Source organism: Hydractinia symbiolongicarpus, chromosome 7 (genome assembly GCF_029227915.1).
Source record: "Hydractinia symbiolongicarpus strain clone_291-10 chromosome 7, HSymV2.1, whole genome shotgun sequence".
Taxonomy (NCBI): Eukaryota; Metazoa; Cnidaria; class Hydrozoa; order Anthoathecata; family Hydractiniidae; genus Hydractinia; species Hydractinia symbiolongicarpus.
The window spans coordinates 16568767-16584148 of NC_079881.1; the positions used below are offsets into that span (position 1 = coordinate 16568767).

The 15382-nt window shown below is 33.9% G+C and overlaps 3 protein-coding genes across 3 annotated transcripts; 2 read left to right on the forward strand and 1 right to left on the reverse strand.

Annotated features, from left to right (window-relative positions):
• Positions 1–1020: 1020 nt before the first annotated feature.
• LOC130648984 (uncharacterized) lies at positions 1021–4602 on the forward strand. Its single transcript, XM_057455154.1, has 3 exons — positions 1021–2782; positions 2857–3041; positions 3887–4602. The coding sequence occupies exons 1-3, from the start codon at positions 2638–2640 to the stop codon at positions 4466–4468; spliced, it is 912 nt and encodes a 303-aa protein (XP_057311137.1). The 5' UTR covers positions 1021–2637; the 3' UTR covers positions 4469–4602.
• Positions 4603–9374: 4772 nt separating this feature from the next.
• On the forward strand, positions 9375–11444 carry LOC130649168 (uncharacterized). Its single transcript, XM_057455398.1, has 2 exons — positions 9375–10014; positions 10873–11444. Exon 2 carries the CDS (start codon positions 10920–10922, stop codon positions 11361–11363), a length of 444 nt encoding a protein of 147 aa, XP_057311381.1. The 5' UTR covers positions 9375–10014; positions 10873–10919; the 3' UTR covers positions 11364–11444.
• Positions 11445–12331: 887 nt separating this feature from the next.
• Positions 12332–13912, reverse strand: LOC130649169 (uncharacterized). Its single transcript, XM_057455399.1, has 2 exons — positions 13720–13912; positions 12332–12886 (listed from the first exon to the last, which is right to left on the reverse strand). The coding sequence occupies exon 2, from the start codon at positions 12877–12879 to the stop codon at positions 12445–12447; it is 435 nt and encodes a 144-aa protein (XP_057311382.1). The 5' UTR covers positions 12880–12886; positions 13720–13912; the 3' UTR covers positions 12332–12444.
• Between the last annotated feature and the right edge of the window lie 1470 nt (positions 13913–15382).

The window sequence follows — 15382 nt, forward strand, 5'->3', positions numbered from 1 at the left end:
ATTGAGCTCGTTCAGAAGTTCTTATATTCGAATCCTCAAGTTTTTACGTATCAAGATTTGAATTCCAGAATTTTCCTGATCACTTTTAAAAATATCCAGTTAAAGTTTTAACTGTTATTTTAGAATACTTTATATAGCTATGTAGAATTTTTATTTTCTATTTATTGAGTTGTATTTTAACAGGTTAGTTACAATAATAATCGAGAATACTCAATGATTTGTTCACCCAATAATTCTCCGTTTTCAAGATCAACTTCAAATTTTAAGATCATCCAGGCTAAGGACGGAAATGTTGAAGCCCTTGAGCTTCTTGTTTTAATTGAGATGCGAGAAAGAGAAGAAAATCTTATCAACTGAATATTTTGAACAGAATAAAATTTTGACGAAGTACTCGTTTCAGATGATTACTTTGTCTTAGTATAAATACTTCTATGTCTGTCGCCAAGGGGTGGGAGCGTGGGAAGGAGGCAGAGAGGGGGCAATTCCCTTTTTTCCATAGATTTTGAAAAATTAAGAAACAAACAAAAAGCAATATTCCATTTATTTATTTATCACAACGGACAATTAGATTTTATAATACATCTATTCTGTCTTTTTTAGATTTTGTAAACAGTCTATTGCAAAATTTTATACCAAACCGGTTGCCAACTGAATTAGGCTCTCGCGTTGACAACATGATTTCTTTTCAACCGCCTAACGATTTTCATTCCTTGGTTTCAAGTTTCTTCGGATAGGCTGCAACTAGAGTACACATTTCAAATATAAAGCTAAACAAAAATAGTTACAATGCAGACATGGAGCCTACTGTGTTTCTATCTTACAGCATACCAAGTTATTGTCAAATATCGTATCTAATTCATTTGGAGTAGAGTTACGTTTGTGGAAATTGTAGGTTATCGACAGAAACCATGATGAAAGGTATGCATTGTCAGTGTATTGATATTACATTCTACTCTTGAATTTGTTTGTGGCAAGTAATGCTAAAATCTGAAGTCAAATAAAATAGATGTGATAATTCACTTGTTTTGTGTATGTGTTTTAGGCTGTTTTGAGTCAAAATTGTTTTCTTTACACAGTGTACATAAACTTACATTTTATTATATCTAAATAGATCAATCTTCTCAGTAACACTATTTTGTTTACTAAATGATGGTGGAGATGCAAAGACCGAATAAAAAAGTTTACGCTGTTGCAGATTATCAAAATCTTAAAAAAACTTTACATGTGAGATTATTTAGAAAAAGAAATCTTTTTGCATAGAAGAACACGCACATTATTGTCATGACTGATATTGATACCCATACAGCAAGATATAAAAAGAATAACCATTTGTTAATCATTTCATGACACGTTAATTGTCAGGGAATGTCGTGCGTGATTTCTAGCTTTCTTGTTGGGTTTTCTTTTGTTTATGAGAAACGCTTTTAATTCAACCAAACTGATCCTTATTTTTATTTCCATATTGTTCTAACCTATAGATCTATCGTTTTCAACATGAAATTGCAACCTAATATTTTTATAAAAACAAACAAACGCGTGACATAAAGCTTTGGCTCTGAGACTTAATGCGGCTCAAGTTTCTGTATTTTGTAGGCTTAACTCTTGTTGAATACTGGGGAGGAACAATTTGCATATTTGATTGCATATTTGTTAGGCAAAATGCAGCAATCGAAATCAAACTTTAATGGTAATTATACTTGCTCTATGAATAATCCTTTTTAGAAGGTCGAATTTTTTTTTAAAATATGTCTTTCCCTTTGTAGTTTCTCACTTTAACGCCGTTGTTCACCAGCTACATTGTTTCCTTCAGCCTCATGTTGCTCATAAATAACAACTGTCTGCAAGAAAGCGTTCATAAATGTTCGTTTTGTTACTAGTTCTAGTTGTAAATACAGTTAATTCTGTATTTATCAAACAGCTATACCCTAACAACCGACGTTCACTTTAAGTATTACGAAAAATAAAAACCTTTGCAATAACCAGTGAGTATTTGAAAAAAGCATGATTGAGGCACAATTTAAATGTTATGTCCGTTTTTTTAAAGTTTTTGGAGTTGGGGACGAATTAAATCTCTGGGCATGAATAAGACGCCTTTGTCGTGACAAAGCACCACGGGGGTGCGCATGGCGCTGTTCGCATGAACAAGACAACGTTGGCGTAAACGAGATGCTCTGTTTGTTTATGATTTTTTTTCGATAGATGCGTTCATTCGGGAAAAGAAAAAGGGCGCTTATTTAGGAAAGTATTTTAGCGCTTACCTTCTTTCCTCACCCTCCCTCAGGCGTATGGAATTGTGGGCGTTTATTTTAGAATGACGTGTATAAAAGAGGGATGCTAATCATATTTCTATAATATCTAAAGGCTGAAATACACTATCATTTTTCAATGATCATTTTCCAATTATCATTGAAAAATGACAGTGTATACAGAAGAAAATGTCATTTTTTACACTCTCATTTCCAATGATCCTTAAAAACTAAAAGTTGAACATGTTCAACTTTTAATTTTTCAATGACATTTTTTTTCTATTGTTTTAAATCGAATCCATTGTTTTCGCACACGTGTTTGTTGCACGCGATGTAGTTTAGGCGTAAATATAGATAAAAACAAAGATTTGAACAAGTAATTCACCCGAGAATGAAGACGCAAGAAGCGACCGAAAATTTTGTTGAGATTTGGAGAAGCCAGCCCAGTTTGTGGGATGTTAAATCCCTTTTCCATAAGGACAGAAACGAGAAGGCAAAAAGTTATGAGATATTCAAAGGTAGACTAGGAATAGAAGGTTTGTGTTATTTCGAATGGTTTGGATGAGAAAAGAAAAACGTGCATGTTTTTATGATCTGTTTTTCTTTTTAGAGAAAATAGTGAGGAGTAAAATAAATACACTGCGAAGTTATTTCAGCGCAGAATTGAAGAAAGTAAACAACAGCAACAAAAGTGGAGCAGGACGAGATGATGTTTACGAAAGTAAATGGCCATACTTTCAGTCCTTGCTATTCCTACGTGACTCCATCGTCCCAAGAAAAACAACTTCTTCGCTGGTGGGTATAAATTTCAGACAAATTTTTTTTGCCATGGAACAGCACCGGTGGAGTTAAAGTACGCACAAAATTTATCCCTGATATCTTTCGCATCATTTTTGTAGTTGTTGCTTCCAGCGAAATTAATCGACTCCATTCCTCTTTGTGTTTGTGAACGCCATTCACCACTGTGGACGGAAGCATTTTCTAAATTTTCAACATCAAATGACCCTGGTGGTGAATACTCTGAGGGTGTTTTCTCACAAAGAAAATTGTGAAGTGCGCAACATGCTAGCGTGACTTTCTCTACATATTCGGGTGATAGCAACATTGGTGACAAAAAAACGCGAAATCTATTTGCTAATATCCCAAAAGCATTTTCTACTATACGGCGCGCTCTGCTTAATCGGTAGTTGAAAATTCGTTTCTCACGAGATAAGCCTCGAAACGCATAGGGTTTCATGATATATTTTTTTAGCGGAAAAGCATCATCTGCGACTATGACATGTGGTAGTAAATATTCCCCGTTTCCTACTAACCTTTGGGGTGGAATATTGACAACGTTGTCGTGTATGGCTTTTGGAAGTGTAGAATTTTGATACACCCCTCCATCACTAATCCTGCCGTTGCAACCCACATCAACGTAAATAAATTTGTAATTTGCGTCGACAAGGGCGAGCAGAACAATGCTGAAAGTGCCTTTATAATTGAAATAAAACGATCCACTATTTTTTGGCTGCTTTATGACAATGTGCTTGCCATCCATAGAACCAATACAATTTGGAAAGTTCCAAAGTTGTTCATACTGCGACGCGATTTTTCGCCATTCCTCCTCTGTACATGGTGTCTAAACAAATTTATTATAGGAATTTGACTACAATGAAAATACAGCTGACAAGGAGAGTGGGTCACTTCAAAATTCACCAATAACCCTCCAAGAATGGGACATGGAGGATGAAATTGACGTGTGTACAACCGATGTGACATCAACGAAGAAGCCTCTCCCCAAAAAACAAAAAGTTTCCCCGAAATCTTCAGAAGATCACATGTTGAAGCACGCGATATCAGTTCTGGAAGAAAAACGCGGGAAAACACTGAGTGCAGATGAACTCTACGGTCGCACTCTTGGAGAGAGTCTAAAAGCCATTCCAGACAGAATGCAAAAAGAATACCTTAAAGTGAAAATACAGGAGCTCCTTTTTCAAGCTCAGATGGGATTACTCGCCGTACCCTCTTTCAGAACACCGACCGTTCAATCTCCGATCCCAAGGAACTCTTCAACACATGCCACACAAAGTTACCCACCCTTTGTGTCTCCGCCGTTATCGCCTGTTTTACAGAATATGTACCGACACCCAGTGAAAATATATCAAAACACTTTTCAGAGTCGAGAAAGTTTGTCAGATCTTAATCGAGAAAGTGAGGGCTTACAAAGTGCAGGGTATTAATGTGTGACTGCTTGTTTAGTACGTTTGATAAATTACTGAACGAAATATATATTTACCTTGAGGTATTTTTCTTTTAATCGCATGTAAATAGCTTCGCAAACTTCGGGGATGAACTGTGACAATGTACTTTTGTGAACGCGAAATAAATACTGTAATTCGGTGTAATTTATCCCACATGATAAAAACTTCAAAGTTGCGGCTACTTTGACTTTAGCAGGAATTGGGTCTCGCAAATGCGTTGTTTTTTTCTGAATGTCAACTTCTATGAGATTTAGGAGCTCATCAAAAATATTCGGCGGCATTCTTAAAAATCGCGTATACTCTGCAATTTCCTCTACACGCAGTTCATACATGAGAGTATTGTAGATGCCAAGTTCATTTCGCCTGAAATACACTGAAATACACTATCATTTTTCAATGATCATTTTTTAATGACACATTCCAATGACGTTAAAAATGACAAATTTTGGCGCGAATACACTATCATTAAAAGCATGAAACTTGAGCATGTTTCTTTACAACATGTACTCTGAAGAAGAAATAGCAGCTGCCGTTGTTGTATGTTATCAAAAAAGATAGTCAAACGTAGAAAAAGAAAGTACAGAAGTGTATGGGTGAAGCCGTGGTTAAATAGGCGAACTGAACTTGGCATCTACAATACTACAATACCAAGAGTATACGCGATTTTTAAGAAGCCGCGGAATATTTTTAATGAGCTCCTTAATCTCATAGAAGTTGACATTGAGAAAAAAACAACGCATTAACGAGACCCAATTCGTGTTAAAGTCAAACTAGCCGCAACTTTGAAGTTTTTATCATATGGGATATCCCACAAACTGGGCTGGCTTCTCCAAATCTCAATAAAATTTTCAGTCGCTTCTTGCGTCTTCATTCTCGGGTGAATTATCTTGTTCAAATCTTTGTTTTTATCTATATTTACGCCTAAACTACATCGCGTGCAACAAACACGTGTGCGAAAACAATGGATTCGATTTAAAACAATAGAAAAAAAATGTCATTGAAAAATTAAAAGTTGAACATGTTCAACTTTTAATTTTTAAGGGTCATCGGAAATGAGAGTGTAAAAAATGACATTTTTTTCTGTATACACTGTCATTTTTCAATGATAATTGGAAAATGATCATTGAAAAATGATAGTGTATTTCATACTTTATAAATTGTGTTGCCAGTGTGATACTCCTCCGCATTGCTTAAATATCACTTGAGTCATAGCTATGTTTGCGTGAAAAAACAGATTTATAATGAAGTTCTTGGAAATCTCTACTTTTATTAATAGCTTGTATACTTAAGCTACTTATAAACTTTGTTATCTATTATGGAGATGTGCGCACGTGTGTGAATAATTTTAATCACAACAATCATAGCGGTGAAGATTCGTTACCTTTTGTCAAAAAATACTTATCTCCTTAATAGTATCCACAAGTGATTTCAGCACATGCGGGTGTAAAAACACAACAATAATATAACTTTTATAAAATTTGGAACATTGATGTATATACCAGGTTAAAAAAATTATCCAGGAAGATATGAAGCTAGCTAATAGAATTTAAAATTTTTATCGATTTCTAAGAAGCATAAAAGATTCTGTCGGTTATTTGTAGAAGTGTTGTGAATTTTGAGAGCAACCTTAATTTTTGTAGAATTATTAGCACAACGAATAAGTCACAATTTTGTGACAGAACCTGTTGTAAAGTGTATAGCTTTTTTTTATTTTGTACATGGACATGCTAAGAAAGTCAGTATAAGAAATTCATCTGAACGTTCTTAAAGACGAATTACAACTTAAATAAAATTGATGAAATTGTTGGATGTTGATCATTCCTGTCTCGTTTGATTTATTTTCTTTTTCACATTTTTTTCTTTTGTCTTTTTTTTCAAATGTTTGTGCTCTATCTATTGAGGTTCTACCTATTTACATCAATGTCTGGACGCATATGAACAAATGAATCAAGCATTAGCTACACATCTATAGGATGATGTATATTGTATTTGTTGTTTTTAACAGAAGAACATGTCTACTATCACATTGTATCATTATACCGATAGAGAAGGTGCATTATGTACTCAAATGTCTGGTTACATGAAGAAATCTCAAGCCATAAATTGCGACACCTTCGCCAATGGAGTTTGCTTTACGAGCATACCTCCGGTAACATCAAAGCTGTTAATTTATTACAACAACTGGGATGGTCGAAACAAGAGTTTTGCAACGAAACAAGTCAAACAGGGAAAAATTGATCACTACATAGCAATTAGTTTTCCAATAGACAATCCAAATTTACATAAAGCTAACACCAGCACGTTTAGAGATGTATATGTTTACCTTGGAGATGTTGTTTTGTCCGATTTTAGATACTCAATCGACAGGTTTGAGAATTGCTTCTCCTCCGAAGAATTCGTTCAAGCATTTGGTGAATTAGGATGGAAAGTTGTGACTGTTAGTTAAATATAACGAAAGGAAAATAATAAGTGTTTTGTGAAAATGAGGAAAATGCAAGCCATCTTGCTATTGTATGACACACCTTTCAAATTGATGCTTTTTTTCCTGCAAGATTTAAGCAACCCTTTACTCGATGTTATTGAATATACCATTGTTATGCTTCTCAAAAGATATTTAGGTTAGAATTAGCATTTTAGTGCTTATTGTCCTGTAAAAACACGTTTGTAGAAAACATAGGACTTGTAGCACTCTTAAATCTAAGCCAATTTGCAGTTGATGAGTTGTAACAAGGAGATGAGTACTAACACCCGTTTGCTGACAGACACCTTAACTTAATATTATGGAATATCTGCATTTCCCGTGGAAAAATCCAATAAGGCGGACAAATAGTGCCAATGATGAATTATTTTAAATATTTTGATGACGTCAGCAACTGGCCAGCCTAAGTAGAAAAATATTTATTAAGAATTTTTCTAGCCTTTCTTTTTATTGTATAGAGCTCCTTATTATGGATGATGTACACCGATGGTTTACATCTGCAACTGTATATAAATGGAACTGCCTAATCGATTTTGCTTCCTTTCTTTGCCAACATAAACATTCCACTGCTACAATATATGTATGTTATCTCTTTAATAACAGCCATATTTTGTTCAAAATAATTGCGCGCAGCTTCTTTCGGAAAATCCCGGCAGAACCCGATTTTTACGGCCTTGTTTTGGTTCAACACAGCTTAATTTGGGAATCACGGCAGAACCCGATAAAAAGCACAAGAAGGCCATTTTGGTTTGTTTATTCTTATTCGTTTAAACTGTGGTATATTAATTTTTATGTCGGGTTTTGTGGCTCTCTATATAGCTTTTTGGATAACTTTGGCTAAAAGGTAAAAAATCTTAATAATTGTTATGCTGAATGCAGTTACATAGCTACACCTTTTATTACTGTCAACTGAAATCTTATTCCGCGAAATAAAATTGCTGAGTGTCTTTTTTAGCTGAACGGGGTAACAACAAGCTGTATCCTGTGTCTTTATTTATATCGAAGTTGCGACGAAGTGTTTTCGAAAAAGTGTATTACATAATTATTATGTACGGATGTGCAAAACGACTAATTTTGTAACTTTGTAACTCGTGTCAACCTCTAAACTGCACAAAAAAGGTATGGAAAGCATAAATGTGCTTTTTTAAATAAAAAACGTGGAATTCAAACAAGAATATAATTTTTTTATTTTTTGCCAACAAAACGGATTAGATCAGGGAGCACACATGATATTTCTTACACTTCATCAAGGGTTCTCCCTTGATGAAGTGTGTGTGTGTGGGATTTTAACATTTTTTGGGCAAGAACCTATACTTCTTAGTCCTTGAAGAAAATAGAAATTTACTGACCTCTTTATAGTGGAAACGCTGATAATGAGTCTGGAGGAGGTTGAGAAAATTTAAAATTCGTGACTCATTTTCGGGCCAAGATGAATAAAAACGTTATGTAGAAATACATTTTCCTTGTATAAAACAACCACCAATGGAAAACTATCTTGCTATCCTCTCTTGGCTCCTAAGCCGTTATTACGGAGAAGTCAATAATGACCCTGGTACAGGCTGATCACGTGATACAAAAATGCCCACATATATCAAGCATTTGCGAATTTCACAAGCTTATGAAATGAAAATTTGACACTCGCTTTAAAAATAAAATTAAGAGATGACTGAAAAAGCAACGCACAAAGTTGAAACATTAATAATCTGTACATGAAAGCAAACTTGTTGTAATATTACAGACTTCAGTTCATTCATGTGGCCTAGCTAAATTGTTTAATTTTGTCCAAGGTCTTTAATTTGAAAAAAGTACCGAAAGTTTGTTGCTATTTAGTTTTATAAATACAATTAAAGTAGCTAGCTGGGTGGAAGCTTTGTTTTTTTAGCTCCTTTTTTAAGTAAATAAATAAGATGCAAAAAATCTACATTGGCACAGGTGTAGGCCAAGTAACCAACAAAAAAGCAGAATTTGTGCTTTCCACGATATCTGAATAGAACAACCCGTACCACCACCCGGAAAGGTGCGAAATATTGTGGAATTGGCCCGTGCTGACGCAGAAAAATATAGTACCCTTTTAACATGTTTTTTCATGTTGCTGCTTAATTGAAATAATAATTTTTTAAGAAATTGAATAGCTATCTGCAGTCAATTTAAAATTATAATGCGCTAAATAATCACAATTCAGTATGTGAAAACATGTGATATGAAGAGTTAAAACATTTCTGTAAATAATGTTGTTGGACATTTTGTGGAAAAGACTGTCACACAAAATAGGCAGAGTACAGTTTGTCTGTTGTGCTACTTTTGGACTACCACACCAGGATCCCCCAGGCCTAAATCTTGAAATTCACAAAATATAAACGTAATATAAAATATATTTTTAATGCTTTTTCTAACAGATTGGTGCTAAACTACCCCATGACAAATTTTAGGCCAAGAGTTCTTGCAATTATTAGTTATTATGTCTTTCTCATTTAATCACCCACAGATTAAAAAACCGTCTGTATATTTAGGTCAAATAAAACCTTATAAAATTCCTGTTATAACAAATTTGTGTGAACTTTTGTCATCGAAAAGACAATGATATACCAAAAGGTGCATTGTAGTTCACTTAAAAAGGCGAAAATGAACGAGATTTATTTAGAGTAACTTTTTTTGAGAAATTTTTTTAACAACTAACTTGTCGGGTCGAAAGTTATGTTGCTTATGGAAGATACGCGTATATGAAATGAGTATATTGCGTCTAGACTTTAAAGCTTATCGTTTGCGGAAAGCTCATATGAAACCAACTTGTTTTGTCATAATGCAAAAGATAGAATTCTTGGAATGTTACTGGCTTGAAAGCTTACTGAATAAATTATTTTATTTTGTTTAAATGTGGCTACACATAAAGGAGATTAAAATGCGAATAACACAAATGAATTCATTTTTAGTGGGGATTAGTTGCATCTCCACAAGATTATACATATCTCAATAAATTTGCACACAAGGTTAATAGGCGATGGCAAGAGAAACAAAGTCAGAACGCTGATCAACGAAGAGCCATAAGGTAGGTTTATCTGTTCATTGGAGTGAATGAAACAAAGGTTCATATGGAAATACTGAGCCTGTATGCAAAGTACACCTTTTTATACATAAACATGAAGTTTATAGACATATCTAGGTCGCGATGCTTTATAATCTTACCATAGGATAAGCAAATTGAAAAGCTGAACAGATTAAAATGAAGACAGGGTAGCTGAGAAGAAATAAAACAAAAAACAAACTGAAACTTGTCAAAATCTGTATGTAGAGTATTATAGTTAGCGGATGAGATAACATGAAAAGAAAACATTTCAAAGTAAAAAAAAGAATGAATAAAAATAAAAGTAACATTAAAAAAAATTAAAAAAATAGGAAAAAATAAGCATACTATGAACATAAATAAGACTTAAACGAGAAAAAAAAAGCATATTGAAACTGAGCTCAGAATACACTATGCTTTCAAAAAAATATGTATGTCAACTTTTCTGAAATTAAAACTCTGTTATTAAAACATATTTTTATGGGTAGTAAATACATTTTTTATTGGCAATCTTTGAAAAAAAGCGAGTTTTTAAATTTAAAGCTTGCCTCCCGCGAAAAAACAAGTTGATTTCATAAAAAATAGTTTAAGATTCTGTCAAAAGTAAAGAACATATAACGAACCTACTTATCCTGAATTCCTTTACAGATTTAGAAAAAAATATTGTGAGTTAAGACTCACTAAGAATTTTTCCCCTAGTGGGAATGAGCCTTAAGATCTAAAAAAGTTCTCAGGATCTCTTCATATTCTGTTTTCGAGATACCTACACGAAAGCAAACTGTTTAAAACACTCCACCGCAGCGTGTTTTTATATAGATATTGTGTGCCTCGTATTATTTATAGATACATCGTTCCATTTCGTCTAATATTGTTCTGGTGCAAGGAACATAATGTCTACAATAAAATTGTATCATTATACAACTAAAGAAGGCGCTGAAGGCATCCTCGAATCTGGTTGCTTGAAAAAATCAGAAAAAGCTGTCAAGGATGCCGTCCTTGGTGATGGAGTTTATTTTACTTCTATAGCCCCGAGGAGTGTAACAAAACAGAAAATTGCCCAAAATAACTGGGACGTTGGAACAAGTTCTGCTATGCAACTTGTCAAAGATGGAAAACTGGATTTCTACATAAAAATCAAATTTAAAAAAAATGATCCAAAGTTAGAAGACGTTAGTCACCTTTCCAGAGATATATGGCTGTACCGTGACGATGTTGTCCTGCCCAAATTTGATTATACAATTGAAGAATTTAATGACATCGATCCAAGAGAATTTTTTAATACTTTATCTGAAATACTTGGTTCCCTAGTAAACAGAGTAATAACAGCCAAATAACTATTGACAACCATTTTTAATAGAAATTACTTTCTTTATTCTGGTGTAATAGAAGCTTACATATAGATTAAAAATATTCCAAGACAACTTTCCTTCTTTCTTTTCTTTGTCTGCAGTAGTGTAATGATGCATTCCTCTTTAGGCTTCAATTACACTCCCTTGTTTTAATTTGTCGGAATGCTGGTTTCCCAACCACATGGGACATTTTCAACAGCAAGAAAACAACATCCCATCCCCACAAACCTTCTATTCTGTTAGGTGTATGGTATAATGATCATTCTGGTTAAAATGTTTTTATTATTACATAAGAAAGCATGTACAAAGTTTATATCAGACAAGTATCAGCCAAGTGAAAGCAGCAAAAATTCGTGATTAATGTAATACCAATCCTAGTGCGGTTTTTAGGAAGGAAAACTTTTAAATGCGCTATTTTTTGTTGATGCTTTTACTATCCAGTCAAGTACCGAGTGGTATCAGTCTAGTGTAGCAGTGCGGAAATTCAAGATTTGTTGAGTATGTTTTTAAAAGTTTTCCGTATAAAAAAATGCTTGATAATAAAAAATAATGCTTAAAATGCTTGTTTTTTTAGAAGAAAAAAGACTTGTGGTCATGTAGTTCTTGAGCAACTCTCGCTGATTCTCGGCATACTAAATGGCTTGTTTTCACACCTAGCTAGCTATTAGTTTGTTTATCTATTCGATGTTTATCTATGGAAGCAAATAAAAATACAATATGGGATATTATGGTAATGACTAATCTTAAATTAAAATTATGAATATTCTTCTCTAGTCATTAGCCCGTGAAAAAATCCACAGGTTTACGTGTTGAAAAATTATTTAATCTGCTGGGGACAGAGAATAGCGAAAAGGAAATTTCACGTAACTATATCATTATAAGCTGAAATTTTATTTGGCGAATAAGATGTTAATTCAAATACGCAAATTCAAGGCTCCCGTACAGAGAATTCGTTTTATAACCAGACCAATTCTTCTTTACTTCCTAAAATACTAAATATCTATGTTTAACAAATGACGTAGTGCATAACTTACAAAACACAAGCGTTTCTGTATCGTTCTTATAATTAATCTTCAACAAGTGTGTGCAAGTATAAAGCGATAATCCCAACTGCTTCAACAAAGGATTCAGCATCGAAAAACTCATCAAATTCATTGATTACGTAATTAAAATGATCCAGGATCAGGTCTTCTTTGTAAACATACACATCTCGATTGCATGAAGCTTGTTTTAATTTACGATCTCTTTCTTTAAATGTAACAGCAATGTAATAATCAAGTCTTCCCGCTTTCACCATTTTACTTGCAAGACTTTTTACTTTGCCATCCCAGTTGTTTCTGGCTATGGCTAACTTGGATTCGACAGGTGACATACTGGTGAAGTAAACGCCTTTTCCGAATGTGGCATCCGTTGTAAGATTGGATGCTTTTAGGTATCCCGATTTTATAATTGCAGCAGCGCCTTTTTCGTTCGTGTAATGGTATAGAGTGATGGTTGACATTGTTGTGCTGAAAAATACATAAAACGATTCCAAGGAATTTATTAAAACGATTATTTTGATGAAACAGAACAAGAACAATTCGTGCCACGTGCAAACACTACTTCTAAAAATGTCAAACACTCACAAAGAGTACACTTACCAAGTCTTACTAAACTTTCTAGTAATATAAATTACAGCACGTCCTAGCAAAAACAGTCAAGCAACATTTTGCAAAATTTTCGTGAAAGTGAGTGGTAAGCTTCGGTTTAAATAAAAACACAGTTGAAGCCTGTCTTTACCCCATCTACCTGAAGCATTTGTCCAGCATATTTAGCTTTTGGAAAAACCTATCGTGAAAGTTTCGAAAATAAACATGAGGAAAATTCAACTAACTAAAAAAGGTTTCGTAGGCTTTTGTTTTATTGTGCACAGACTACGAATGTATCAGACTTTACATTTTAGACACCTCATCATCTCGGAAAAAGAACTTACCCCAAATTAAATAAAAAACTAAAAAAATGTAAACAGAGCTAGCTACCTCGCCAGCTTCCTCATAGGCTTGGAGCTTAGGAAATTTAGTCACTCAGAAAAGAGTATAGTAGTTGCAAAAAAGTGTGTAAACGTTTTTTTCAGGACGGACTTTATGTAGTTAGCAACAATTATAAGAGTTTTACTGTAAAAAGGACACCAATATAGAGTCTATACTGAGATGAGACTGATGTGATAAATATCGAAAGGGTGTTTCTTTATTTTCCTTTAACTCAAAACTAATTTGTTCTTATTTTTTTCCATGCCACAGTGCAATGCTGCACCACGATATGCATGCTGTAAACAAATGTCCTTGTAATGTATTTACTATACCGATTATCATTGCTTTCTTCTTCTTCTTCTTCTTCTTCTTCTTCTTCTTCTTCTTCTTCTTCTTCTTCTTCTTCTTCTTCTTCTTCTTCTTCTTCTTTTTCTTCTTCTTCTTCTTCTTCTTCTTCTTCTTCTTCTTCTTCTTCTTCTTCTTCTTCTTCTTCTTCTTCTTCTTCTTCTTCTTCTTCTTCTTCTTCTTCTTCTTCTTATATTATTCTTACGTGCGTCAATTTGAGATGATATGTTGATTTTGTGCAAGTTTGAAAGGCAAATACGAGTTGTTATGGAAGATGTTCAAATATTGACACTTCAGGTAGCTGAGTCATCTGGCGATATTCTTGCTAGCAACACGAAGAGTCGGACAGTAAAAAAAGATGTGGAATTTAAAATAAAATTAATAGAAAACCGGTCTTTCACTAGTTGGTTGTGCCTGACGATGCAATCAATTTGCTCCACACGTCATGAATAATTGTAAAAGGCGTAACGCCCTGTTTCAACAGAAGTAGAATCGTAATAACTTTGTAAAGCCGTATAAAAAAACAGTATAAAGAAACATAGTTTGTACAGTACTTTACTGGAACTGCCACAAACCTGGCTTCTTTTTTAATAAAAAAAATTAAAGCGCTAAGCCTAAGGTAAAAATTCCCTAGTATCTATATGCTTTTGTTATTGGTATTTATCTTCCTGTTTCCATTGACTGTGAGTGCGCAACCTAAGGATTGAAGCAGATAAGGCACAATAACGTCGGACAAGAGGCAAGCTTGTATTTCTGTTATGACATTTAACTTCACACGGAGATATATTGACACACCGTTAAGCCAAAATGCACGCAGTTTTGCTTCAAAAACTCGTGTTGTAAAAGGCTGTGCCTTCTTTTTTCCATCCTGTTTCTGTGCTTGGGTAGGTTATGTGTCCACAATATCAGTAAAGAAGTTGGAAGAAGACTTGCAAACAATAAACGCAGAGAAGGATCGCACACAGAGTTTAATTAAGCAGACGTCTTCGTATATAACGTGGGTAAACAATGCGAAGAAAACATTTGTGCAAAATTATAGGAGAGTTTTTCACAGAAACTAAAGGCACAGGGACAACGAAGAAAACACTGGATTTTTGAGGAGGTAACTAAAAACGTATTTGCAAGATGCTGCCGTTGCAGCGTCACATTTCCAAGACATGCGTATAAAAATGGATTCTTTCTTATACCTCAAAACTGTGATAGGATGAAGGCTTCATTTCAAAAAATAACTTGACATACATCGATAATTTATTTCACTTAAACTGTTTACAATTCCTACTTTTGTTTTCTGTAAAATTATGTTGCCATGCATACTTATTACTTTGGAATTACATCTAGTTATAAAAGAAGGAAATTAATTCTAAAAGACCGATTTTTAATTGCTGTGTTCTTTTTAAGTTTTGAAATGGTTTACTACTACTCACCTAGAAACAGTCCAGCTAATTGGCTTTCAGAGATTTTGATTGATACACAACTGAAAATAACTTTAATTTCCACAATCTATTATATTAATACGAAAACTGTATCTGTCCATCTGTGACTGGCAAAGCTGATTATATTTTCTGCAATGTTCTTTAAAAGCGCTTATAAAACATCCTCTTTAAAAATGTTCCGCATTTTATAACAGATTTGTTTACGTTTCTAATTGGC

Excerpts from the sequence above, each read along its gene's own strand:
- LOC130649169 (XM_057455399.1), bottom strand. The coding sequence starts at position 12,879 with ATGTCAACCATCACTCTATACCATTACACGAACGAAAAAGGCGCTGCT.
- LOC130649168 (XM_057455398.1), top strand. The coding sequence starts at position 10,920 with ATGTCTACAATAAAATTGTATCATTATACAACTAAAGAAGGCGCTGAA.
- LOC130648984 (XM_057455154.1), top strand. The coding sequence starts at position 2,638 with ATGAAGACGCAAGAAGCGACCGAAAATTTTGTTGAGATTTGGAGAAGC. Across the intron at positions 2,783-2,856 it reads AGGTAGACTAGGAATAGAAG|AGAAAATAGTGAGGAGTAAA; the intron begins GTTTGTGTTATT and ends TTTTCTTTTTAG. Across the intron at positions 3,042-3,886 it reads GAAAAACAACTTCTTCGCTG|GAATTTGACTACAATGAAAA; the intron begins GTGGGTATAAAT and ends AATTTATTATAG.